The sequence below is a fragment of the Mauremys mutica genome, chromosome 1, assembly GCF_020497125.1.
Source record: "Mauremys mutica isolate MM-2020 ecotype Southern chromosome 1, ASM2049712v1, whole genome shotgun sequence".
Classification (NCBI taxonomy): domain Eukaryota; kingdom Metazoa; phylum Chordata; order Testudines; family Geoemydidae; genus Mauremys; species Mauremys mutica.
In genome coordinates, this window is record NC_059072.1 from 333,310,136 (window position 1) to 333,337,588 (window position 27,453).

Genomic DNA, 27,453 nt, shown 5'->3' on the forward strand with positions numbered 1-27,453 from the left:
AGTCCCAACATTCCCTATGTTCCACACAAAACTGGCATTTCCTCACTTCTACTGTTGAAAATTACTTTGCTCAAAAATAGAGAATCATGAAGCTGAAGTTAGTGGCACTGAAAGAAGGAATCTCACAGCATTTTAAAAGTTTCCCATGTGATTAATTTTTATGTCCCTAATTTTGTTTTTATCACACAGTACATCCCATTTAGGGCCTGGCAGGTTGAGCGGTATTATGGGATAAGGTACATAGAATAACTTCATTTTTCATTAGCCTATCTAGGGCCCTATCAGAGTTAAGTGTTTTTCAATCAGCAAAGACACATTTGTCTTTGATTAATTTTATATCTATGGTTAAGTTAATGGAAAGTAAAACAAGATATAACTGAAACAAACCCCAAAATGAATGGTTTGGGGATTTTTTTTTCTACTTCATAGTCAAAATCCATCAACAGAGAAAATTCTTCCTTTCTAAATTTCTAATTTTGGGGATTATCTGTCTCCACTAAATGGTACAGATTCATTCCATGAAGTGGCAGGAACAGAGATCTGTCTGCTGGTCAACTGAGATCTGCTTAAATTTTAACTAACACTTTCAAAGAGGAGAAATGATGAGTGGCAGTCTCCTTTGTGGAAGTGAAAAAGAATGTGGTCTCAATTTTTAAACAAATAAGGAATGTGACTAAATGAAGCATACAATTATTGCCAGAGTGTGTGGAAACCAGATAATTGTATTCACAATTATGTAAGGATAAACCAAATTAATAATTCAAGGACTGATGCTCCTCTGCTCTACAATGTTTTACAGCTGTTTAGGAATTCTACCACTAAGTGGTGTAACAGTGGTAAATTGGGCCCCAATGTATTTGCAACATATTTTCAAATGTGTATGCTGTGCCTTCAGCCCAGTTTATGAACTTACCAACCTAAGAGCGTTGTTTTTGAAGCAGGTGCCTAAAGAATCTAATTGCTTGGGTATCTCTGAAGAGAAACACACTCCTTTTTTATTTGAAATGCAACCTCTTTTCTCTCTCCAGTGGGTTCTTAAGATAGTCATATTTGGCTCCATTATGATTGATTTATACTCCTGTCACTTAGGGAAAATGGAACTGAATTTTTTAGGCAACAGAAGGGAAAGAAAGCTACAAACTCACCAGAAAATCTGACTGAAGCCTACAATAGTTCTTTTAATGCAGTGAGATTATTTTAGTAATATCAGGACACAAAGGAACCTAGAAAGAATGGCTTGTGATACTCCAAGTAATGTTCCTCTATAGTATGACATATACGCTGTTGAACAAATTCTGCTGTCAGTTCCACTTCTGCAAACTTAGTGCAGTTTGTCCCAGTATATCAGAGCGAATTTGTATCAGGACATCCATCTCCTGTTTTGTATTTTGCCAGAGCCACATTTCTGTGTTTTGTGAAACTGAGAGACTTTCACTGATGAAAATGAAATCTCAGCATCATTTGAGAATTCTTATGTAAAAATCTGCAAAATTCTATTGTCACAAAATGAATGAAAATGATATGAAATCATTGCAAATTAGCTTAATTTTGTGGAGGAAAAAAATCTGGTAAATCAGGACAAATCTGTCATTCCACCCCCAAAATTCCTATTTTTGAATCTAAATTGTAGTTTTACTCATCTCTAGTCCTGTCTGATGAAAAGTTACAAGTTTGTCACTATGGGTCAGTTTTGTGTAGTATTATAACTCCGAACAGCCAGAAAATTCTGCATTTACAAAATAGTCCCCTAACAGTCACCAGTGAATTGTGACAGAAAAAAAAAAAGAAAAAGAAAAAGGGAAAGTAAAGGGAATGTAAAAGAGAAAGACAAAGGTTATGCTCAATAAACACCGAGCCCATTTTATTACCTAGTGAGTATTTACTTGTAGCCAGATTATCCCCCTCCGTAGATTGCCATGAGAGGAAACCAAAGAGAACAGAAATCTCTGTGGGGTTCTTGTCTAAGAAGCCATCCTTCAAGTGGGATGGGTTTGGAGTCCCACAAAGCTGGTAAGGGATGAGACCCCCCATCTCTGTGATCCTTGTGGTTTTCTGGTGAAAGGATTCCCTCCCCCATTTCCACTGAAAAAGGAACATTTTGCCTTAAATGACTGCCCATCCACATGGCACAACTAGACCTTATTTGAGCCTTCAACTGCAGCTGGTAAGTAAAAGAAATTACTGCTACCACTTGGCTATCTGTGAGCTAAGCAGGTGATCACCCTGGGGAGCCTGCAGGTCCCTGGTTCAGTTTCTCTCTCCTGATGCTCCATGCAGAATCCTCTACAGCACCCCTTTCTTGAGGAACAGCACCTGACGAACTCCCATGAGGAAGTAAAGAAAAGACAGTGCCTTGTAGGTGGCATCTGAGCAGCTTGACTTGCATCTTTGTAGGGGACACTCTATCACATACAGGTACCAAGACTGCAGGAGCGTAGTGAGAACGTTTGGACTCACAAACGGTTAAGCTACCTGAATGAATGTATAACTATGGGGCTGATTTCAAACCTGCTGAAACTCAACTGACTTCATACTTTTTAGAAGAGAACTCTGTAGTGAAGATTCATTGTCACCTGCCAATTCTCACCTCTATTTTTCAGTTGCTGGTATCTTTCTAAAAGAAACTGCTTTAGGGCTGAAATTTACCATGCTTAGGCTCAAGGCCAAAGGTGCAAATTTTGAGCCGAATGAGTTCAGCTGCTTTTGAGTCATGTGAGAGGGATTGGGTGCCTCATATGTACCAAATGAAATGTTTGTGTTTGCATAACTCCAAAACAGCAGAAATTTCAATTTTCTCATGTCCTTGCTGAGGAAGGAAAACCATTCAAGATTGAATAAAATTGCTCAGTATTTTTCAAGTTATGAATATTTAAAACTAGAAAGTCTGTGTATACAAGTTAGAGCACTTTTCTTTTTATTTATAATCATCCTTGAGTGATTTCAAATGTTGGGCATGCTCAGATAAAGGTGCATCTGTTGAGGGCTCCCACAGAAAGAATGCACTTCACTAAGGGTTTTTATTTTAAAAAAGCATCAGAGAAGCCAAATGTAATATATAAATAAATATTGGTAATATAGTAATATGAAGCCAGACAAATTAGATTACAACTTTTGCGTTTTCTACTGCAAAGTTAACTCTACTACATTGCACGTAGATTAAAAATATTAACTTTTTAAATTTCTTGATTTTTTGTGCTTGCTTTAGCTATGTTAACATTGCACGAATGTTTGATTTACATTTAATTAACAAGAAGGGAAGGTGAATTATTGGGCATTCCAATGTCATCCTCATTCATATAAAGAGATTTCTTTCCATTCAGAAAGTTTATCTATGGCACAGGTTCAGATTAGTTCATTGGTCTGTTTGACTTAATCTAATTCTTACATAGCTACTGTAACAAAGCATAATATTTCAAAACGGTGAGAATGGTTTTTGTCACAATTTCCATAAACTGTAATGAGAGCAGCATAGCTAAAACCTCACACAGCATTTTGAAAATGAAAATGTACTGCTTCGTATTCACAGATTAAAATATGTGCCATGTGAGTAAAGAGCACATTTGGGGTATGTGTGCATGGCTATGTAACTTACATTATCTGTGAAAACAGCAACATGAGTAATAACCGAAATTGAAGTTTTGGCTACTAACATAACAGGCAAAATTCTTGTTTTCCTTATTCATGCTAATAGACAGGGGCGGCTCTAGACATTTCGCTGCCCCAAGTACGGCGGCATGCCGCTTGGGGGCGCTCTGCCGGTCGCCGGTCCCGTGGCTCGGGTGGACCTCCCGCAGGCGTGCCTGCGGAGGGTCCGCTGCTCCCACGGCTCCACCGAAGCCGCGGGACCAGCGGACCCTCCGCAGGCACGCCTGCGGGAGGTCTACCGGAGCCACGGGACCAGCGGACCCTCCGCAGGCATGCCGCCGAAGGCAGCCTGCCTGCTGCCCTCTCGGTGACCGGCAGAGCGCCCCCCGCGGCATGCCGCCCCAAGCACGCGCTTGGCGTGCTGGGGCCTGGAGCCGCCCCTGCTAATAGATCCATGAAAGTTGATGGAATTATTTGTATGAGTAAGATAAGGAGGATTTGGCTCAAAGTACCTTCTGTTTTCTTACTAGAATCACTGGATGCCTCACTAATATCACTGGGACTCAGAGCTTTACAGCTATTTTCTTTTTGATTAATGCTGCTTGAATTAATTCAAATGAAGTGCATTTAGTAGTTCCATTAGCTAACATTTCATTTTACCATCAGTCGATTTTTTCATCTTTCAATCATGTCATAAATGGGAAAGGCTTAGCTATAAACAGATTGAACTGTTAGAACTTTATAAAAGATAAAATATGTTCACTTACTGCCCTGATGCTTTCAAAGTGTCCGCCTTCCTTCTCAAAATCAATTGGCTGCCCATTCAAAGTCCAGTAGAAAGTGACATCTAGTGTGTTGTCATGAATGGCTTTGCAACTGAGGACAATGCTTTCTCCAACCGTTAACTCGGTCCTCTTGGGAGTCAGGTCTATCCTTGTTGGTTCTTGAAAACAGAGAAGAATTGGTAATAATTAAATGCAGGTCTTGTGATATTCCAACATCAATATAACATTTGCTTGAATTCTATTTAATTCTAAAAGCTTTGTCAGCCTACTGGACTGAAGGTTTTTTGCTTCTGAGTACACGGGGTCAAATACTGCACTGTGGTATGTGGGCCCACAGTGGGGAGGGAGCAAAGACGGGGGAGAGACAGCAATAATCTCCTCATCTTCATGAAAGCAACAGGGCACGATCTCAACTAGTCACCACAGGGAATGCTGGGAAGGGAGACCAGCTACCACACTGGCTGGTGGATTGTCCTCAAGAAATGGTGTTGCCATCGTTCGTAATTTCGTCATGAGCCTCACAATATTATTATTTTTAAAGCACCAGCTCCTGGAATCTTGTGATTATACAACAATCTCAGCTTTCATTTTAAAAAAAGAGTGTATTTCTAGCTCTCATAGTTGCAGGGGAAAGTTTGAAAACCTGAACCCTAAAGACTCAAATACCAGAAAACAAATAAAAAGATATAGTGGGTTTTATTCATGATTTGTATATGATTGGCATTGCCAATAATACTGGGAGTGCACTCCTCTAGGTAGAAGGCCTATCCAAATGCACTACAAGAGCTAGTCAGTATGAAGGGGACAGCAGTATGTACTAGCAAGGGGCATATACTCTTCTCTTTTAGAGAACAGCAACCTGGGACCAATAGTACAACCTGTGGCCCTGCTTTAAGCCATCATCCTCAGCAACTTTAGGGCTTGAGCCGTCAAGGTGCAGAGCGCTCTGGTCCTAAAAGTCACTGTAAATACTCACATATCCGAACATATGCTTAAAAACTTTTCTAGACTGGGCACAGAGTACTCAGCAACTTGCAGGATTGAGTCTCTCCTACTGGGTGAATTGAATCACCAGCACCATTCTGCTCCCTCACACCCAAGTGTAAGCTCAGTGCCGTTCAGGATCTGGTTCTTTGTAATGGTCAAGTTTGAACTACTTCCCCTGGATAGCCAGAGATTCAGTTGCTACAGCTATGTGTCAATAACATATAGTTGCTGCCCATTGGAAAGTATCTCTCATGTATCTTTTGAAAATTCCCCCTGAACTGTCAATTATTCATTGCTGATTTACAACTCGGAGTGAAGGGCTGTGTAAGTTTAAGATAACTGATCTCTTATCAATAAACTAGACATCACTTGTCTAAATAGCAACCCAGTGGCTGGGAAACTAGTTGTAACTGAGTAGTTAGAAAACAGGTAACGATCTGCTGGGTTTCTAACCTAGCCATTTCTTTTTAGGATTTCTGTCATTAAAAATAGGACTTTATCGCTATACTTTATTCACTGTGTGCATGTAGAAAGGATAATTATTTTTGGCAGCTAGCACGTCTAAAAGCCAAAGATATATACCTCCTTATTTTTCTCTCTTTTCTTTTACATACAGAATTAATGTAATAATTTGGAAGGATTTAATTTATGTACTAGTTTTTCTGACACATACGCATCATAAAACATTATGAGCATGTATTAACAGAGGGGAAGCAATTGTTGGCACAATCTTTGGTAAACTCTCTGGGGGCAGGTACTGTCTTTTTGTTCTGTGTCTGTGCAGCACCTAGAACAATGGGGTCTTGGTCCATTACTGTACAAATAATCAATAATCAATAAAAATAAATAATAATAATTAATAACTAATTGGTGTAGTTTTCCATACCTTTAACAAATACTGAGGCTACAGTTTCTGCAGAACCAAACACATTTTCTCCTTGGCATAAGTACCTTCCTTCGTCAGATTTGGAAGCATTCAGGATTTGTAGGCTCCCATCTGGAAGAACAGTTATCCTGAAAATTATAAAAAATGTTTGTATCCTGTAGCATGTACCAGCTATCTCAGACATAGGCAGGCTCCATGGTGTTATCTTTTAGGACTAACAAACAGGATTAAACATTGCTGCCATTGTGTACAAGGATGATCATTGAATCCTCCGCTCTCAGGAAAGGATGCAATAAACCTATTTTATTCCCTCTGCCTCCTTAACTCAAAATAGGCTCTGGGAGGAATCAATGGATTAGTTCTCCTTTGACACTTAATGATGGTGAATTTTAATTGTATATGATCCTTGATACTTTAAAATTTGGCTACTACACTAGTGTTGAGTGATATTTCAATATTAAGCATAAGCTATTCCACCTGAAACTAACAGTGACCTTAAAAAACAAATCTAAGAATTATGATGGATAAAAAATAGAGGATGACAGGGAAAGAACATAAAATTAATTGTATTTGGCCAAAATATGATTTATAGCACTTGCTCTACACAATGCAGGACAGGGATAGAAATAAGTTCTGGTGGCTTCTGTTTACCCTTTATTCCCTGGAGTATTGTGTGGGCTTGATTCTATAATCTCTGTGAGTAACTTCATTGAAGTCACAGGGAATTCATGAGAAACGTGCAAAATCACATCCTCTGTGTTGCGTGGTTGAAATTTTAGCCTTGTCAAAACTGTACTAGAAAGAGAAATTTGGATTTGAAAAGGTGGAAAATAAAACACTATTGACACTTTTAATATTCCAAAATTTAAAATTATGTCCTCCTTCTGTAATCTCCTATTCAAGTTTTATTACCTTTTTTATTTTTAAAGTAAAACTTATTGGGCGAGATTCACCCATGTGATGTGAGGTCAGTGCAAGACCTACGTATCACTTAATTCCTATTATGAGGGCATTAGTGGGAATTAATTGGTGTATCAGTCTTGCACTGGTCTGCTGCATATGGGAAAATTTCACCCATTGTAGATTGTTATTATATAAACCTCTAGTGCGCCTCTCTGCCTACATGCAAGGAGAGTCTGCACTCACGCATTCTAGCCAGAGGTGGCACGAGAGAGGGAAATGCATCTCCAGGGGACACTCCTTCCTATTTCCCAGTCCTACAAAAGTTTAAGTGCTTTTGCAGGTGCTCAGTGGGATTCTGATCATTTGAAGGGGGCAGAAGTGAGATGATGTTCTTTACCAGATCGTTCCTCCGTCACAAACAGCAGAGTACATTACTGCAGAGACAGCCTACCGTAACTTACATTGCTTGGTCCTCCATACTGTGGACATTCAAGGAGCAATTGTAAGTAGGGGGACAGCAGCCTCCCCAAGTCCCATGAGGTTCATTAGCATCTACAGAATCTAAACCTGATTTTTTTTTAAATTAGTCCTTATGGTTGTGAGGAAAACCTTTCAAATACCAACTAAGTGCAAAGTGATGCTGTGCTGAATCTGCTGCAGACAGAGAGGCTGAAACAATAACTGCAGGAGAGGTGTGAATCCCTCTTGTCCAGTCATCTCAATAGGATATAAACTCTGAAGACTGTCTCTGGGGGACAGTATCATTAACATCATATTTGATAGGAAGGGGGTGAGATGAGCAGAAACCTGTGTCTTCAAATCCCAGGAGGCATAAAAACCAAGAATCAGTTGCAGAGTGTTAAAAGAGACAATGAACACATTGACCATTTGCTCTCCTCTTGGTCCTAACTGCTTAGCTGAGCAGAGCCACCCCGTGGAAAAGACTATCAAGAATGTAAGGAGCTATGGCCCTATCCTGATTAATAGGTTTCACCCTGCCTCCAGTGCAGCCAGTAAAGGGAGAAAACCCCATCTGAGGAAAGGCAAGCCTGGATAGAAAGCTGAATTATAATTTGGAGCAATTTACTTAAAGCATTTGTCTCAGTAATGTGTACTAACTAAATTATCAAGGCAACTATGTAGTGTTCCACCTGAAAAAAAAATGTGCTGCGTTACCGTGATCATGAAAAATACTGCCCTGTTATTATGTATACTCCACAAGATTTATTGGGGAGGAAAAACAGAGTCTCATTTTAATGAAAAATGTACTACCATTTATTTCAAATATAAAATTGGTCACCACTCTCAGCAATGCAATATAGCAGCATAATAGTTTCCAGAAGAAAGAAGGGGCAATGAAAGGTCAGGCCAGCTCTGTACATTACCCACTGCACATGGTGACACTATGGTGACAATATTTTCTGTCTTTCTTTAGGCAAATAAATCACTGTATAAGAGACATAGGATTTGTTTAAATATGGCATTGTGAGAATAACAAAAAACATGATCACATTAGACAAATATCACTAAACCGAGCTGAATTTTCTTAAATTGTTATCTAACAAGTGAATACACCTGAAACTTTGTTATACAATGTACCTTCAAAGTAATAATCTAATTTAGGAACTGACAGTGATTTAAGACACATTCTTCTTTGCAGTGAGCAGCTCATTTTATTTTCCTTTTCAGGATGCTCTGTAATCAATGCAGTTAAACTAGCGTATCTAATATTACAAGACAGCAAAATGGTAATGTTTTTCACCAGTATAGTGTCAGCTCTAGGTATATGAAAAGACACTTCAGCAATGTTTACAAATTATAAGAGTTTTTACAATCCAAGTTTTAAAATGAAACAGTTTTTTCTTTAAGAAATTTTGGACAGGGAGAGCTAGATTTTTAGGGAGATGACTTAATGAATCTTATGCACAATGCCAACTACATTTCTAACGATCTCACAGCTCTTGTGATATAAAAGATTGACTTGAGTAATCAAAGAGCTTGCAAGCAGGTCTGCTGGTAAATCAGCTGGTAAGGAACTGGAAGGTAAAATAAATGACAGGGTTAATCATTATAATTTTCTTTTTTGAGCTTAGGCAAGATAGCAGAATGATAGCTCTATTAGAGACTGAAATAATTTGTTTATCCACAGACCTGGATAGGCAGTGGTATCCACCCTGACCTGCTAGTGTCAACCCTTGAGAGACCACCTCCAGGGTATGTCTATACTTGAATTTTTAGATGCCTTTTATAACATGTATTAATTAACATGTGTTATCTGATACAACAGAAATTCCAGTGTATACCCTACACCAAAATTTGTCCCAGGATGCAGATACTTCTTGATAGTCCTTTTAACATTAGGCTGCAAGGTTCATAGATTCATATTAATAGATTCCAAAGCCAAAACGGACCATTGTAATCATCTGGTCTGACCTCCTGCATAACACAGGCCTTTCCTAAAATAATTCCTAAATGTAACTAGCAACAAATGTCTGTTTCGACTCTGCACTATGCCCTACAATTGTGTTATTTAGCACAGCAAAAAAAGCAGCATAGACATAGGCTAGGAGTGCAGTTTCAGTGATCACCCAAAGGCTTGGTTCTAAAACTAAGGATGATGGTGCCAGTTAGTACTGGTGGCTTTTGAGACATGTACACATGTCCAGTAGGAAATGGAATAAGCACCAAACTCATTTAACACAGAACTCCCATGAAATGGCAACAAATTTTGATTACTGAGTTGGATCACAGATTCATAGAAATGTAAAGCTGGAAGGAACCTTGAGATGTCATCTAGTCCAGCCCCCTGCACTGAGAATAACTCTGACAGGTGTTTGTCCAACTTGTTCTTAAAAACCTCCAATAGCAATGATTCCACAACCTCTCTTGGAAGCCTCTTATAGAGTTTAACTACCCTAATAGCTAGGAAAGTTTTTCTAGTATAAGAACATAAGAACATAAGAACGGCCGTGCCGCGTCAGACCAAAGGTCCATCTAGTGATCACTCTCCTGCCATCCATCTCCATCCTCTGACAAACAGAGGCTAGGGGCACCATTCCTTACCCATCCTGGCTAATAGCCATTTATGGACTTAACCACCATGAATGTATCCAGTTCCCTTTAAAACGTTGTTATAGTCCTAGCCTTCACAACCTCCTCAGGTAAGGAGTTCCACAAGTTGACTGTGCGCTGCATGAAGAAGAACTTTGTTTTAAACCTGCTGCCTATCTAACCTAAATCTCCCTTGCTGAAGATTAAGCAGATTTCTTCTTGTTTTATCTTCACAGGACGTGGAAAACAATTGATCACCATCCTCTTTATAACAACCCTCAACATATTTGAAGATTGTTTTCAGGGTCCCTCTAAGTCTTTTTTCCTGAAGACTAATCATACCCATTTTTTTTTAACTTGGGCTCATAGGTCAGGTTTTCTAACCTTTTGTTGCATTGCAGCAAGTTCAAAGCCTCTGGGGAAACCTTACTAGCAAAGCGCTCATTCATCAATATATGGAAACTACTAACCATGTTTTTTCCTGCAGTGTCCATACAGATCTCAGACATAGTTCTAGCTTTGCTGAGCTGGGGGGAAATTAAGGCAAAATCCTGGTCTGACTGAAGTCCATGAATGTTTTGATATTGACTTCAGAGGCTTAGGATTTCACCATTAGGGTATGTCTGCTGTACAGCTGCAGCTACATACCTAATGCAATGCATTGTAGACACTTCCCACATTGACAGAAAGGGTTTTTCCATGGATGTAGTTTATCCACCTCTGCAAGAGATGGTAGCTAGATTGATGGAAAAATTCTTTCATCAACCTAGCTGTATCTACACCTGTGGTTAGGTCAATCTAACTACGGCATTCAGGTTGCGAAATTTTTCATAAACCCTGAGCAATGTGTAGTCTACAGCAGGTCATAGTCTTCATAGCAGTATCTGATCTTATTACCTCCAGCTCTTTCCTGTGGAGACTGTTATTAAAGGACTTGAATCATAGAAAGTTGTCATTTTGATACTGCTGTATAACTGACAGTGGACTTTTCCAAGGAGGAAGACACATGTTTTTTCGTTGTACAGTTTGTTGGTTTAGAAACTCATTTAAAACACAAAGGCAACCCTGAGAGGTGCTGAGCACATGCAGCTCCTACCTAATGACGTCAATAGGAGCTTCAGGAGCTCAGTACCTTCCAGGATTGGGCCCTGGGTTTAGAGGAGACACAGGTAGACCTTTAACTGGATTATATTAGGGAAAAGTAAAGCTACAAAACTTACATTTAGATGAGTATTTTAATCTTGCCATTCTAGGTAGTAATTATTGAATAAGAAAAATCAGGCAAAATGTGTATTGGTGGGAGGGTTAAGGGTGGAAGGTTGCATCTTCATACCCTTTATTTGTTTTGGTGTGTGGTTTTATATGTTAGGTGGGACTTAGTTTTTATATTTCCTAGAAGAGTAATCAAAGCAATTAGGGAAGCATGAATATGGAATTTAGTTAAGGAAGAGCCTAAAGAAAAGCTTTGTACACAGTGCAAACACATAATGACTGGGTAAGAGAAACAAGAAATGACTAAAATGGTTACATTTCCTTTCTCCTATTTTTCTCATTCATCTTTCAACCAGGAGTCTGAAACTGGTTTGTGTGTATGTTAAAAATGGGAACTTTTCAGAAGCAAACTTGGTTGAGAAGCAGTATTGACTAATTTAGCCCACGGCCTTTCACATTGTTCTGATCTGAGCAATCTGTCATTTCACATTAGCCTGGATATGGAACCTGTCACTACCCTTAAATGTTGATTTCAAGGAATCAGGACAAGTATTTGTAAATAGTTGAAATCTTTGCTTCTCCTTGAATGTCTGTAAGCTCTCTCTCTCTCTCTCTCTCTCTCGCTCATAAAAGATCTCATAGGAACTGAGAATCATAGATTCCTAGATCAGAAGGGTCCATTGTGACCTCCTGTATAACTCAGGCCATAGAACTTCCCCAAAATAATTCCTAGAACAGATGTTTTAGAAAACAGTCTTGTTTAAAAAGTGTCAGTTATGGAGAATCCACACCCAGAAAATTGTGTCTGCTGCTGGTGCATATGTATTCTCTCTGCTGTAGATGCACAGAGATAGTGGAGTGCTGTGGTGGAGGAAGGAGGGCACAAGAGACATAACAGGCAGGCAGGAGAAAAGGTGAGAGGGAAGAACAGAAAGCAGCAGGAGCTGCAGGGAGAGAGGAAAAGCCTCTTATGTACCTCTCTAGCACCCCCAGGAGCCTAGACTGATTAACACCAACTTCTCAGTTTCCTGTTTCCTGCTGCTTCCCTGAACCCACTTGAGGAGAACAGGCAGTCAGCTGAAGTAGTAGGAGCCAGTTAGGCCCTTAAGACACTGATATCTTCCCTCACTAAGGCCCTGCTACCAGCCTGCTTATTTGTCCCCTTCAATTTAGTGTTGAGAGCCACTATAGCTGGCACAGAACAGCACGTCATGAGTGAAAGAAGAAAACATCCCTCTGAGGCAGCATTCAGAAAAAGCAAGCAAGCAAAGGAAGCTTTTCTATCTAAGCAGGAAGGAGCTCTCCTGAGATACACAAACACAAATGTTCACAGTGAGCGTTCCGGCCCCAGTGAGGATGTCAGTGGTGAGGAGATGCCTGATCTTCCACTTAGTCAGAGTGCAGGTGATCTGGCAGCTACTGCAGCATCCATCTCAAATGGATGTAACCATGCACATTCCTGAAAAAAAGTGTAGATCAGAGAAGAGTGTGGTGGAGGCTCAAGAAACAGCTGCTGCTGAGTTTAGTTCCTTATGTCTAGATGATCCAGGACTGTAGACCCACTTGAGAAGTAGCCTGAGGGACTTCCTTGTACTGCATGGGCCACAGCAAGTGAAAAAAATCATGTTCCCCAAAGACAATGAAAATAGAAATTTCCATCCAACACATTACTGGCATGAAATCCCCAATGGTGACAAAGTGGAAAGGCCATGGCTTATGTACTCAAAACCCCAGAATGTTGCATACTGTTTTTGTTGCAAACTCTTCCAGTCTAATGTTCCAGCCACACTGGGTTCTACAGGAACAAAGGACTGGAAAAATCTGATTAGAATTCTGGCATGCCATGAGAAGGCAGCAAATCACTAGAGAGCATTCCATAGGTGGAAAGAGCTTGAGATGAGATTAAGGTTAAAGGCCACCATAGATGATCAGCATCAAAAGAAGATTGCATCAGAGTCTCTTTACTGGCAAAATGTTCTGAAAAGGCTCACTGCTATTGTGAGAATGCTTGCTACCCAAAAATTAGTATTGCGTGGCACTTCAGATCAGCTGTATGTGCCAAACAATGGAAACTTCTTTAAAATTGTGGAGCTGATGGCTGAGTTTGATGCTGTACTCCAGGAGCATCTAAGAAGAGTCACCACGCAAGAAATGTAAACATACCACTACCTTGGAAAAACAATTCAAATAGAGATCATACAGTTACTGGCAACAAAAGTCAAACAGAAGATTGTAGCAGATCTGAAGTCAGCAAGATATTACTCTTTTATTCTGGACTGCACACCTGACATCAGCCATACGGAACAAATGACTTTAATGGTGCGTTTTGTAACAACAACAGAACCTAGTGAAAATGTCCCCACAACGGTGACTGTCAGACAGTATTTTCTAGAATTTATTGACATTGATGATATTACAGGAGCTGGTATGACAAATGTGCTTCTTAAAAACCTGGAAGATACGGGAATTGCGATAGCTGACATGAGAGGTCAGGGCTACAGTAATGGTACCAACATGAGAGGAAAGAACAGAGGAGTGTAGACAAGGATCTGAGAGTTAAACCCTCGTGCTTTTTTTGTCCCATGCAGTTATCATTCATTGAACTTGGTGGTCAGTGATGCTGCATCAGCTTCTAGTGAGGCTGCTGAATTTTTTTAATGTAATCCAAAGCATCTATGTATTTTTCTCTGCATCAGCTCATTGATGGCAAATTTTGAAGCAACATCTGGGACTATCCTCTCTGACACTGAAACCACTGAGTGCCACATGATGGGAAAGTCGAGTGGAGGCGATAAAGCCTATCAAACACCAAATTGGGAAGATAGATGCCATAGTTGCCATTATGGAGGATAATGCTATGACAGGAACTGTTCATGGGAGAACAGTGGCAGAGGAAATGGAATCACCAGAAACATACATAACTTCAAATTTCTGTGTGGCTTAGTGTTGTGGCATGACATACTGTTTGAAATAAATGTTGTAAGCAAGAGACTCCAAGGTGCTGACCTTGATATATCTGGAGCAATGGAACAACTGGACAAAGCAAAGTCATACCTACAGTCTTACCAGTCAGATGAGGGATTTCAAAACATTCTGAAGAGTGCATAGAAGTTGGCAGAGGAACTTCACACTGAAGCTATTTTCCCACCCATTCAAGAATACAAGAGTCACCGGAGAAGAAGAAATTTTGATTATGAGCCATTGGATAATCCCATAAGAGACCCCAAACAACAATTCAAAGTTGAATTCTTTAACCAGGTGCTAGATTATGCAATACAGTCAGTTGAAGAACGTTTCATGCAGCTTATTAATGTCCCGGTTAACATTGTTTTGTTGTTACGTTGCTGATTATTTAGGGAGCATACACATTTACAATTGTGTAATGCTCCCTTCTAACATCGTTTGGCAACCACCTGCTTTGTCTACTGCTTGCAGGAAGAGCAGCCCGTTGCAGCTAGCTGGTGGAGGCTTGGAACTAGGATGGACCGGCAGCCCCCATATCAGCTCCCCCTATCAGCTCCCCACTCCCCTAAGTTCCCTGTACAGCAGCTGCCTGCAGTTCAGCCGTGTCCCTCTTCCCACTGCCATGTGCTGCTCCTGCCCTCTGCCTTGGAGCTGCTCCTCAAGATTCCAGCTTTCTGTGCGGGGGGAGAGGGGAGAGGAAAGGAAGAGGGGGGCTAATGTCAGGGCATCCACCTCTCCCCTGCTCCTGCACCCCGCTTATCCCATCTTCCATAGAGCAGGGGGGACACACCAGGGCTCAGGACAGAGGGAGCTTGCAGCAGCTGCAGTCTCAGCAAGCTGATCTAATTAACAAGGCAGTGTACTTAAAGGGGAATGCGCATATCTTCCTCCATTCCTGCTGCCTTGTAAAGTGAGAGAGTTAACCCTTGAGGGCTCAGCCAACTGCTAGTTCATCATTTAACAGTAAGGGAAATATCCCACCCTCTGACTCCTCCACCTCAACCAAGCTTCGCAATCACCAACACTGTGTACCAGTATTAAATTGTTTGTTTAAAACTTATACTGGGTGTGCGTGTGTGTATATATGTAGTCTTTTGTCTGGTGAAAAAAATTTCCCTGGAACCTAACCCCCTCATTTATATTAATTTGTATGGGGAAACTGGATTCGCTTAACATCGTTTCGCTTAAATTCACATTTTTCAGGAACATAACTACAATGTTAGGTGAGGAGTTACTGTATTTGGGATGTTGTATGATATTCCAAAATGCCTCACTATACCTGAAGAAGACCTACACCAGCAATGCAGGGCACTAGAAACAGTGTTAACACATGATGACATGCACGATGTTGATGCGAGTAATTTAGGTGATGAACTGAAAGTCCTTTCAAGATACATTTCAGCAGGATCAACTCCAAAGGCTGTTCTGGAATATATGTGCACAAAGAAGATGACCACCCTCTTTCCAAATGCTTTTGTTGCTCTGCACATACTTCTAATACTTCCTGTAACAGTTGCCAATGGAGAACGCAGCTTCTCCAAGCTCAAGTTAATAAAAACACATCTACGCTCCGCAATGACACAGGAGAGCCTGGTCGGCCTTGCAACCATCTCAATAGAGCATGAGCTGGCCCAGACTGTGGACCTTTGGGAAGCAGTTCAAATCTTTGCAACCAAGAAGGCACGGAAAGCATCACTTTGATTATTCAAACAGATACAAATGCCAGTGTTTACTATGCAGACAAGAAAAGTTACATTTGCTGTTCAGGCATTTGAAAGATAAGTGTTACTTAAAATTTTTGAAACAGGCTTTTTAAGTTGTTAGTTCTCCTTTATTGGGAACAGTAGGAGAGCAGAACCATGAGAGGAGTATAACAGGAAGAAGGCAGAATTGAGACCTTTCAAAGTTTTGACCCAAGCAATGGTGTATGGGGCGTCATTTGAGCTCCCCGCCTCTGGTGCCAAAATGTTGTGTGCCGGCCCTGGTTCCAATGGTTAATTACTCTTGCTGCTAAAAATGTACCTCTTATTTCTAGTCTCAATTTGTCTAGCTTCAACTTCCAGCCATTGCATTGTGTTATACCTTTCTCTGCTAGATTGAAGAGCCCATTGTGACATTGCACTCTATATCATTTTATAAACATATGCTAATGAGTGTGAATATAATGTAACTGGAATATGTTTCATGCAAAAAGTCTCTTGCAAGGTATCATTACAAAGCTTATAATCTACTGAGCGTGGTCATCCTATTTGTATAAATGTATCACTCTTGTATCAGAAACTAGAAATATGAAATATAACTCTGAGGGCCTATTGTAATTATGCAAAGTGTGGGCCATTAATGGTAGTCTGGAATCTTGATGGCTCTCATCAACCAGGACAATTGACTGTGGATGGCTCTGTTTTACTTGTAAGTCTTCCTGTATACATGTGTGCTGGCAAGTGGGTAATGAAGTCTTATGGTGACAAGTGATCATGTCACCTGAACTGGAATCCATCTTTAACCTGGAGCTTTTCCATTGAGAAGGAGGGCATGGAAACCCAGAGAGGGACAAAGGATTCCCGCCTTATGCAAAAGATATATAAGTAGGTGGAACAGAACAAAGCCCCCCATCATGTGACTATGGCCTACAATGAATTATTGCTATAGAGAAACCTCTTAAGTAACCAGGATATGATCCACTTTTTATGTTTTTTTTTATATTCTCACCTTTGATGGAATACTGTCATTTAAATATTGTTAATCTAATTAGACACCTGACTGTGGCTAAGTCCCTAAACACAACATGGAATTACTAGGATTTTATTCAGATCATTTTCTCAAACATTTATGAGGACTACTGCAATTCTGTGTGTGGCATCCCAGATCACTGGAATACTAAAAGTAATATACTAAGGCTCAGTGTTAATGTACTCTAAAGCACTATCAACTATACTGAATACATACAAACTGAAACAGGGCCAAATTTTCAAAGGTGCCACAACTTGGATTTTCATTTTTGTCCTTGCAGCTTGCTGCACACCAACATCTGTGCATTAAAAACAAGAAAGAAAAAAACACATTTTGATGGTACAAATGGGGTTCACCTCTGTAAATGTAATTTAGAATGGTTGACACTAAAAAAGTCAACACTTCCCAACAGATGCCACACCACTTAGCTCCTATTCCAATTATAGAAAGAAAACTATGGGACCAATCTATAAAAAGGGGAATAAGGACAATGCAGAGAATTACAGGCAAGTCAGTTTAACTTCAGTACTCAGAAAGATAATGAAGCAAATAATTAAACAATCTATTAGCAAACACCTAGAACATAACAAGGTGATAAGTAACAATCAGCATGGATTTGTCAAGAACAAATCATGTCAAACCAATCTAATATCTTTCTCTGACAGGGTAACAAGCCTTGTGGATAGGAGGCAAGTGGTAGATGTGTTATAGCTTAACTTTAGTAAAGCCTTTTATACTGTCTCGCATGACCTTCTCATAAACAAACTATGGAAATACAACCCAGATGGAGCTACTATAAGGTGGATGAATAACTGGTTGGAAAACTGTACCCAGAGAGGACTTTGGCTATCCCTTGCTGTGAGGATGATGTCTACCAAGGTAGGGTTCACTGGTGGGTTTTTAAGTGGCTGAGGAGCCCAATTAATGCCCTGCAGGTGTAATCTTGGAGGAGACATAGTTGTTGGCTGGATTGTTGTGCCCTTTCTTTCCTCCTTTGTTGCTCCTCTGTCTCATGAGTACATCTGTTCTCCTCAAAGTGAGCTGTGGCTTGGTGTATGGAGTGTGTTCTGTTCTGTGCGGAGTCCTTCCAGTTTGTTGGATTGATGTCTCCCTTTTTATGGTGTACTTTCAGTAAGTCTTTGAAGTGCTTCTGCTGCCCTCCACAAGCCCCTCTTCCCTGACTTAACTTGCGAGGAAAGTACTTGCTTCAGGAGGTGAGTGTCAGGCATACGTACAAAGTGGCCAGCCCAGCAGAGTTGGTGTTTCATGACCTGCACCTTTATATTGCTGATGTTGGCTGCAGAGAGAATGCTGATGTTAGTGAGTCGGTCTTCCCAGCTTATCCTGAGAATCTTCCTGAGGCAGCATTGTTGGAACCACTCCAGCTGCTTGAGCTGTCATTTGTAGGTTACCTACATCTCACACCCATAGAGAAGGGTGGGGATGACAATTGCCTCATAAGTCAAGATCTTGGTGCCTGTTTGTAGATTCCTATAATTGAAAACTCATTTGATTAGTCTTTCAAAGGATGTACTGGCACAATTATGTGTCAATACTGGTCGCTTGGGAAAAGTGGCTGCCAAGATATGGAAAATGGAACCTCTACTTATGGTGATTTGTTGAGTACGAAGAGCAGTTTGTGTAGGATAGGACTGATAGAGCACCTTGGTTTTCCTGATGTTGAGAGAGAGACCCAGGCTGTGATAGGCATCTGCAAACAGATTTAGGGTACTTTGCAGGTCGGTCTCTGTGTATGCGAGAATGATGTAGTCATGTGCATACTGAAGGTCAGTGATGACAATTCTTGTGATCTTTACATTTTGTTAGGAGATGTCAGAGATTGAGGAGTTCGCCATCCATACGAGAGTAGTTATTAGTGGTTCACCATCAAGCTGGAAGAGCATATCAAGTGGGGATCAGGGATCAGTTCTGGGTCCAGACAATAGTGTAACACTGTTGCAAAAAAACCAAACATCACTCTGGGATTTATTGGCAGGAGTGTTGTAAGCAAGATACAAGAAGCAATTCTTCCATTCTACTGCACACTGATTAGGCCTGAACTGGAGTCTTGTGTATAGTTCTGGGCACCACATTTCAGGAAAGATGTGGACAAATTGGAGAAATTCCAGAGAAGAGCAACAAAAATGATTAAAAAGGATTAAAGGTCTAGAAAACATGACCTGTGAGGGAAGATTGAAAAATTGGGTTTATTTAGTCTGGAGAAGATAAGACTGAGGAGGGACATGATAAGCATTTCAAAGACATGAAAGGTTGTTAAATGGAGGAGGGAGAAAAATTGTTCTTGTTAACCTCTGAGGATAAGACAAGAAGCAATGGACTTAAATTGCAACAAGGGAGGTTAGGTTGGACATTAGGAAAAACTTCCTGTCAGGGTAGTTAAACACTGGAATACATTGCATATGGAGGTTATGGAATCTCCATCATTGGAGGTTTTTAAGAGCAGGTTAGACAAACACCTGTCAGGGATTGTCTAAATAATACTTAGTCCTACATTGAGTGCAGGGGACTAGACAGAAGACCTCTCAAGGTCCCTTCCATTCCTAAAATTCTATGAAAACTGTGCTTTCTCCAGTCCCGTTGTTGGGGAACTTTTGGAAAATGCTGACATTTTATGGTAAACATTGTGGAAAAGGGTGTCTGTCTTTTTTTTGGTAAATAAAACTTTTTACATGTAGGTAAGATTTACAGGTTTTAGCAGTATTTCCCATTAAGGCCCCAGCTCAGTATGTGTCTAACTTTAAAAACATGAGTAATCCCATTAAAGTCAAGAGCACTATTCACATGCTTAATGATAGGCACATGCTTAAGTACATTCCTGAATCATGATCTGTTGGAACAGATGCTCAGACCAGTAATACCTTACCTCCCAGTAAACAGATACAATGAACCTTTTCAATTGTGCACATTATCATTTGTGCACATATATGACATGTGAGAAACATCAGAGACTACATTTTGAAAATTTGGCTCTGCTTGCCTATCTAGAATTAAACACTCCCAAATACCCGGTCACAGAATGAACTGGGTAGTGTGCAAAACCTGATGAAAATGCCTTGGAAGTGATGTCTACTTTGATTGTTTCCAAGTTCTTTTTAGGATTGGTGATCTGAAGAAGGGGGAAGGCAGGATAAGGATTTTCCAGTATATTGTGCAATCCACTGCAAGAATATTTTTCTGTTTTATAAAGTCCTTTGTTTTCAAGATAATCCAGCTGTAAAGATGCTGAAGTAGGATATTAAAGTGAAAGGCATCTTAGTTGTATCTATCAGAGATAGTAGTTGCATTGTACTCTGCTTCCTATTGCTGTTAAAGTCTGTAACAAACCGCTGCCTTCTTATTTTGGGTGCATTGCTTCAATGAAAGGAATATTTTGCTACCTAGAGACAGATCTATAGATTTTTTGTTTTTACAAACAGATCCTTTTCACCACTGTAAATTTCTTTATGTTTGTGACTAAACATTAGCTAAAATTAGCAATTTTTCTCAGCAGCTTAAAAATATGGCGATTGTAAGACACTATTTTTGTAAAAGTTATTTTGAGATATTTTCAAGTTTTGGCTACTAATTAGAAGATTAACATAAATGCTCAGAAATACCTTTGGGTTGACAGGGGTTAAAAAAATGGAAATGCCTCCTGAGCATAATTACCAAGAATTAATGAGTGGTAGGCAGGGGCAGCTCTAGCTTTTTTGCCGCCCAAGCACGGCAGTCAGGCAGCCTTCGGTGGCTTGCCTGCGGGAGGTCTCTGGTCCTGCGGATTCAGCGGCTTGCCTGTAGGAGGTCTGCCGATCTCACGGCTTCGGCGTACCTGCCGCCGAATTGCCACCGAATCCGCGGGACCGGCGGACCTCCCAGAGGCAAGCTGCTGAAGGCTGCCTGACTGTCACCCTCGCAAGGACCGGCAGGGTGCCCCCCACGGCTTGCTGCCCCACGCACGCGCTTGCTGCGCTGGTGCCTGGAGCTGCCGCTGGTGGTAGGCCATGTATACAAAGGGGCAGATTCTCAGTTCATGGAAATTGGCATTGCTCCATCGAGTTCAATGGAGCTAAGCTGATTTACATAAGTTGAGGATCTGGCCCAAGGTTTCTAGCCTATCTGAAGGACAAACATTGTTTGAAGTGCTAACATTAACCTTGAGCAATACAAAGTGAACAGCAGAATTATTTCCATATTATCTTGAAGCATAAAAAGTTTTAATTTCAGTGAAATGAGATTCTTGTAAATTTAAGCCTGTTAATTAAATGTTTATGTGGAAAGTTTTCATATGCTTCAGACAGCTATCATGTGGCTAAAGCATTATTGCTGTAAGTATTGTCATAATGTTCAGTCAGATGGAAATCTGCACGGTTTCATGTCCCATGCTAGAATATTCATTATGGGTAATACCTTACTCTACAGAGTAGTCAAATCACCTCTTCTGAACCTGCACCCCACTTTGAAAATTGTATTACTATTTCTTGATACTTGACGTGTGGAAAGCATTTTTGTGTATTAATGTAGAGATGTTGCTCTTGCTTTTGTGTGTCCAATGAGTGGGAAGACAAGACAAACCCATCACTCCTGCATTGGCCACAGCAACAATACAAAACCAATCTTGAAGGTAATAAGTAGAGCTGTCAATTAATCACAGTTAATTCATGCAATTAACTAAAAAAATTAATCGCGATTAAAAAAATTAATCACGATTAATCACAGGCTCCGGCTGGGGGTGCGGGCTCTGAGATGGGGCTGGGATGAGGTGTTTGCAGTGCAGGAAGGTGCTCCGGGCTAGGATCGAGGGGTTCGGAGGGTGGGAAGGGGATCAGGCTGGGGCAGGAGATTGGGGCATGGGGATAGGCTCGGGGTGCAGGGTCTGGGTGGCTCTTACCTCAAGTAGCTCCCAGAAGCAGCAGCCGTGTCCCTACTCTGGCTCCTATGTGAAACTGCGGCCAGACAACTCTGTGTGTTGCCCTGTCCACAGGCACCGCCCCTGCAGCTCCCACTGTCCACAGTTCTTGGCCAATGGGAGCTGCGGGGGCAGTATGCAGAGTGGAGATGTAGGAGATGGTGCGGGGCCATGTCGCTGCTTCTGGAAGCAGCGTGGAGCGGCCCCCAACCCTGCTCCCCGGCTGGAGTGCCGGAGCAGGGCAAGCCCCAGATCCCGCTACCCAGTGGGAGCTCGAGCTCCGGCTTAAAATGACTGGCGGGCCAGATCCAGCCAGTGGGCCACAGTTTCCCCACCCCTGGTGTAGAGCATGTTTTCAGAAGTCTTAAAAGAGCAACAGTCCAATGTGGAAACTACAGAACCCGAACCACCAAGAAAGAAAATCAACCTTCTTTGTGGCATCTGACTCAGATTATGAACATGAACGTGGGACAGTCCGCACTGCTTTGGATCATTATCGAGCAGAACTCGTCATCTGCATGGACGCATGACCTCTGGAATGGTGGGCAAAGCATGAAGGGACATATGAATCTTTAGACGCTAGTTACAAAAATGCCATGCAAATGCCTGTTCTCATTTTCAGGCAAAATTGTAAAGAAGTAGTAGGCAGCATTATCTCCTGCAAATGTAAACAAACTTGTTTGTCTGAGCCTTTGGCTAAACAAGAAGTAGGACTGAGTGGACTTGTAGGCTCTAAAATTTTACATTGTTTTATTTTTTAAAGCAATTATTTTTTGTACATAATTCTACATTTGTAAGTTCAACTTTTATGATAAAGAGATTGCACTACAGTACTTGTATTAGGTGAACTGAAAAATACTGTTTCTTTTTTACAGTGCAAATATTTGTAATAAAAAAGAAATATAAAGTAAGCACTGTACACTTTGTGTTCTGTGTTCTAACTGAAATCAATATATTTGAAAAAGTAGAACACATCCAAAATATTTAAATAAATTGTATTCTATTATTGTTTAACAGAGCGATTAATCGCACAATTAATCACGATTATTTTTTTTAATATCTTGACAGCCCTAGTAATAAAGCAAATGCTATTTTTTCAAGCTCCATCCTTTAGGATTATTTAAAAAATAAGGAGGCACTATGTTGTCATCTCATTTTATCACCAAAGAGGTGTGTGTTTGGGGTGGGGGGGGGATGGGAATGAACGTAATGGTAACACTTAATTAGCTCTTATCTGCAGAATTCTTGCATTCATATTTGTATTAGACTTTGACCCTGTAAACCATCTTTCTTTCAAATGAGGCATAGGACAGAGATCCTAATTCCTTGTGATAATTTCAGATTCTATAGCACTGTTCACAAGATTAACCTGTGATGTTTTAGTCAGATTCAAATGTTTGTAATTACAATCTGCCTTTGCAATTTGAACGTTGCCACTTCATTTCCTGTCCTAATACTATTGCGTAGTGCTGTTGTTATGTACTTTGTGGTGGCTGCGTTTTAGCGGTGTTTCCGTATGAAAAGATTTGTGCAGTAGTCTATGTTTCTGTACTCTATTATTTGTAAAGAGCTTTGTGACCCTTTGGGCAAAAGGTGTTTGAGAGAGAGAGAGAGAGAGAGAGTCAGATGTTGCTAACAGATTTTTCATAGTATATACTGGTAAACTGATATAATCTCATCTTGATACATGATTTACTGTATATGGTCTGAGATAAGTACTTACAAGTTTACCATGAGTTACATTATAAAGAAATGAAGTATATATATAATATGTAAATCACATACATCAAAATGGGGCAGATCTTTGTGAAGATCATATGGATCCCCTGGCCAAGATCCTCTGAAATAGCCTGAGTGCAACATTAAAGCAAGTCCACTGTACTTCTGCACAGGAAATAAAGAAGTCCCTCAAACAAAAACCTACTTATTTGGCTCAATTCAGCATTATAGTTCAAATGAATGGCTGGGAGGAGGTTCAGAAAGGGAGGTTACTAGCAGCCAACTTGGGTGGCCCAGCTCTGATAATGCTGCAGATATTACCCTTAGAAAAGGGATGGAATTATCCAGACCTGGTACAAGCCCTTGACATGCAGTTAGAAGCATCAGTTTGAACTGGCCAGGGCACAGCTAAGAGCTAGAAGGAGGGGAAAGAAGAAACCCCACATGAACTGGCAGAGGACCTGTGGACACTTGTGTTCCTGGGTTTCCAGATACCACTGAGGCTTTCCAGGATCGTTTGGTCATGGACCAATCTACAGATGGTCAGCTGGACTTGCAGATCAAGATCAGTGAAAGGAGACCAAAGACTCTCCGAGAGACTATGGAAATTGCCACAGAACTTGAATCTTTTCTTACTGCTGGATCTTAAAAGTGGGTTTTGGCAAGTGGAAGTGGATCCAAAAGACAAGGAAAAATCTGCTTTCATGGCAGGACACAGCTTGTAGCAATTTAAAGCAACAGCTTTTGACTTGCACAATGCACCAGCCACATTTATGAGGCTAATGGAGAGAGTATTACTTGGCATGCCCCTCTCAGCCTGTTTGTTATACCTAGATGACATCAAAGTACATGCTGAAACATTTGAGCAGGAATTAAAACATTAACAAATGGTCTGTGACAAGCTGATGGTGGCCACTTTGAAACCAAACACAAAGAAATGTGCGTTGATCTAAAAAGAGGTAATCTACTTTGGACACACAATTAGTGAAGAGGAATCGGGCTCTGTTTCTATTACAAAAGGTTCATTTATGGGTTTGCTAATATTGCAAAACCACTGCATAGGTTGGTTGAGAAAGTGAAACCATTTCTTTGATCAGCAGTGTGATGTAGAATTTTCAGAGTTATAAAAAAGGTTCTAATGACTACTTCTGTCTTTTCATTCATAGATGCACAGATTCCAAAGACTGTGATAATCTAGTTTGACCTCCTGTACAAAACAAGCCAGAGAACTTCCCCAAAATAATTCCCAGAGCATATATTTTCAAAAAAAATCCAATCTTGATTTAAAAAATGTCAATGACAGAGAATCCACCGTGATCCTTGATAAGTTGTTCCAAATGTTAACTAGTCTCAAACTTAAAAATGGGATCCATCCTGCTCCCCTGGCTTCACTTCCTGGCATCCCAACCCAGCTTGTCTCGTGGTGTCCAACTTGTAGTTCTGACCACTGGTTTGTCTCCTCTGACCCCTTGGTATCCCGATCTGGCCCAATTCTGGTTACCGGTTTGTGGTTCTGCTCTCAAGTTTGTCTCCTGCTTCTGATCTCCCAGTATCCTAACCTGGCTGACTCTTGACTCCTGTCCCCTGACTGTGGACCCCAGCTCTGACCACTAGGTACGGCTGCCCACACCCCAGCTGTGACAGTTTGCATGGACCACTTAGGCCACAGGAGTGTACAGGAATGTACCTGCCTAACCCTTTGGAGCACCGGACACACCTGAGTAGGCCGCCCGCCTTCAGGTGGACAACCAAGCCCTGCAGGCCTGGGTAATCCATCTGACCTTGGAGAACCAGCTATTGCAGTAGGACGAGATGGATGCAGTTGCATGCTGAAAATGCCACACTCCAGACATGGCTCATGCAGCCCTGTTCCCCAGTACTGTTGCCAGAGTGATTTTATGGCAATCTCCAGTGCTGCCTCCTGTTCATGATGCATCCTTAGACCTAGACCACTTATCATGCAAAGGTAAGCCTGGTCATCAGCCTGCTGTCCGGGGAAGCATTAGACTGGTTCTCCTCCTTCTTGGAGTGTGACAACTCAGTACTTTTGAGCTGGGAGGTTTTCCTGCAAGCCATGTCTATACTGCCCAGATCCTCCAGATTCCCCTGCAATGCAAGGCTACTCCTGACCTGATAGACAGTACTGACAATTCCTCTTTGTCTTCTGGTCCAGTAACAGAGGAAACATTTCCCTTGGAGGCCACGATTCACGGGCACCAAGAAGTGTTACAATTTGGTATGATTCATTCTCCACGCTTCCCCTGATACAGAGTATCTCCTGGCTAGCCTTCTGCACCCACTCATTTGGCGGCAAGCACAGGAAATCTGTTTTCCATCAAAGTTTCACTGTACACAGTAGTTTACCTAGATCCAAGCTGTCCAAGATTGGCTGACTCCCCACACAATATGTGACCTGCAACACTTCCTGGGGTTTGCCAACTTCTAATGATTTATACTGAATTTTTCAAAACAAATCAAGCCCCTAACGACACTCCTCCAGAAAAATGCCCAATTCCATTGGTTTCCTGAGTCCCAGCATGCATTCAACTAATTGAAACTTCACTTTTACCACAACACCTAGGAAGCTCACCTCTGCAGAGCTAAACTATGAAATATTTGACAAGGAATGCCCGGCGATAAAAAATGCCTTTGCACAATGGTGTCACCCTTTAATTAACATAACTCTTAACAAAAGCCCCACCTACGACAAAAGGTATGTTGAACCCACTAAAGAGCTTTTGCTAGGTCTGTGTGGCAGTGTGAGAGACCACACAGATATTGAGGTCACAGACAAGAAAAGAGAGACAGGCAGAGGAAAAAGAAGCAAGAAAACCCAAGCAGGATGCAGGCACCTGTAAGCACTGACTGATCCTGGAAAAAAGCTAGAGAGAGAGAGATTTTGGCTCTGGTGTTGATTTAAAGAGTTGGGGAGGGAGTAGGCTAAGAAACTGCTGCCTTTTGTTCTTGGTTCCTTCTGCATTCAGAGACATGGGACTTTGCACATTCCTTGTAAATAAACAAGATTGCATCAAAGAAATACCTGGCTGCTACCAATTTCTACTCCCAGCTGAAACACCCACAGTCCTGAATTTTGACTAGCCACTCGGGTCAAAAAGAGGCAACAAACAATCTTGTAGGACATTGCACTACAGAGGACTGCTGAGCTTCTAACCGTCTGGCTTTTGTAGTGAAATAGCCTTTTTTTCCCCTTCCCCTTGTAGCAATTATTTTCTGTTTACCCAATATATGAAAACAGCTCAGAGCTCTTATCTCATTGCTGCCACTGCCTGCAATGGTTTCAAAGGCAGCAGAATGAATGTATTGTATCACATTGTACCAGCTGAGAGGAAAGTGCTTTTACAAAGCTTGTCTGACACTTTTCTTCTTCAGGAAGAAACACTGAAGAGGGAAAATAAGTACACTGATTCTACCTGATCTGTGTAGTAAGATGTGTGTGCCTTTGAAATGCTTTTCTGGGCTGTCCAGTGGTTACAGCAGGAGACAGGTAGTCAGTACTTCTGCATTCTCTTCACCAGCCTGCCATTGCATGGAAAATTATATGTCTAGAGGACCAAAGACAACAGAAGATCACTCCCAACATTTAGAAGATTCACTGTTGTTTGTGTCTGCCATTGTGCTGAGAATGATCAAAATGACCTATAAATGTTCAGCTGGGGATGATGTAGTAATAAAATAATAATACTTGGCACTTACTTGGTGCCTTT

The 27,453-nt window shown here is 41.1% G+C and overlaps 1 protein-coding gene across 1 annotated transcript in view; it reads right to left on the reverse strand.

Moving 5' to 3' along the window:
• CNTN5 (contactin 5) overlaps positions 1-27,453 on the reverse strand; it is a 1,047,172-nt gene that overhangs the window by 102,229 nt on the left and 917,490 nt on the right. Inside the window, exons 16-17 of the mRNA XM_045019421.1 lie at positions 6,244-6,371; positions 4,353-4,528 (exon numbers count right to left, since the gene is read on the reverse strand). Of these exons, the coding sequence (XP_044875356.1) occupies positions 4,353-4,528; positions 6,244-6,371 (304 nt within the window). The remainder of the gene's footprint in view (positions 1-4,352; positions 4,529-6,243; positions 6,372-27,453) is intronic.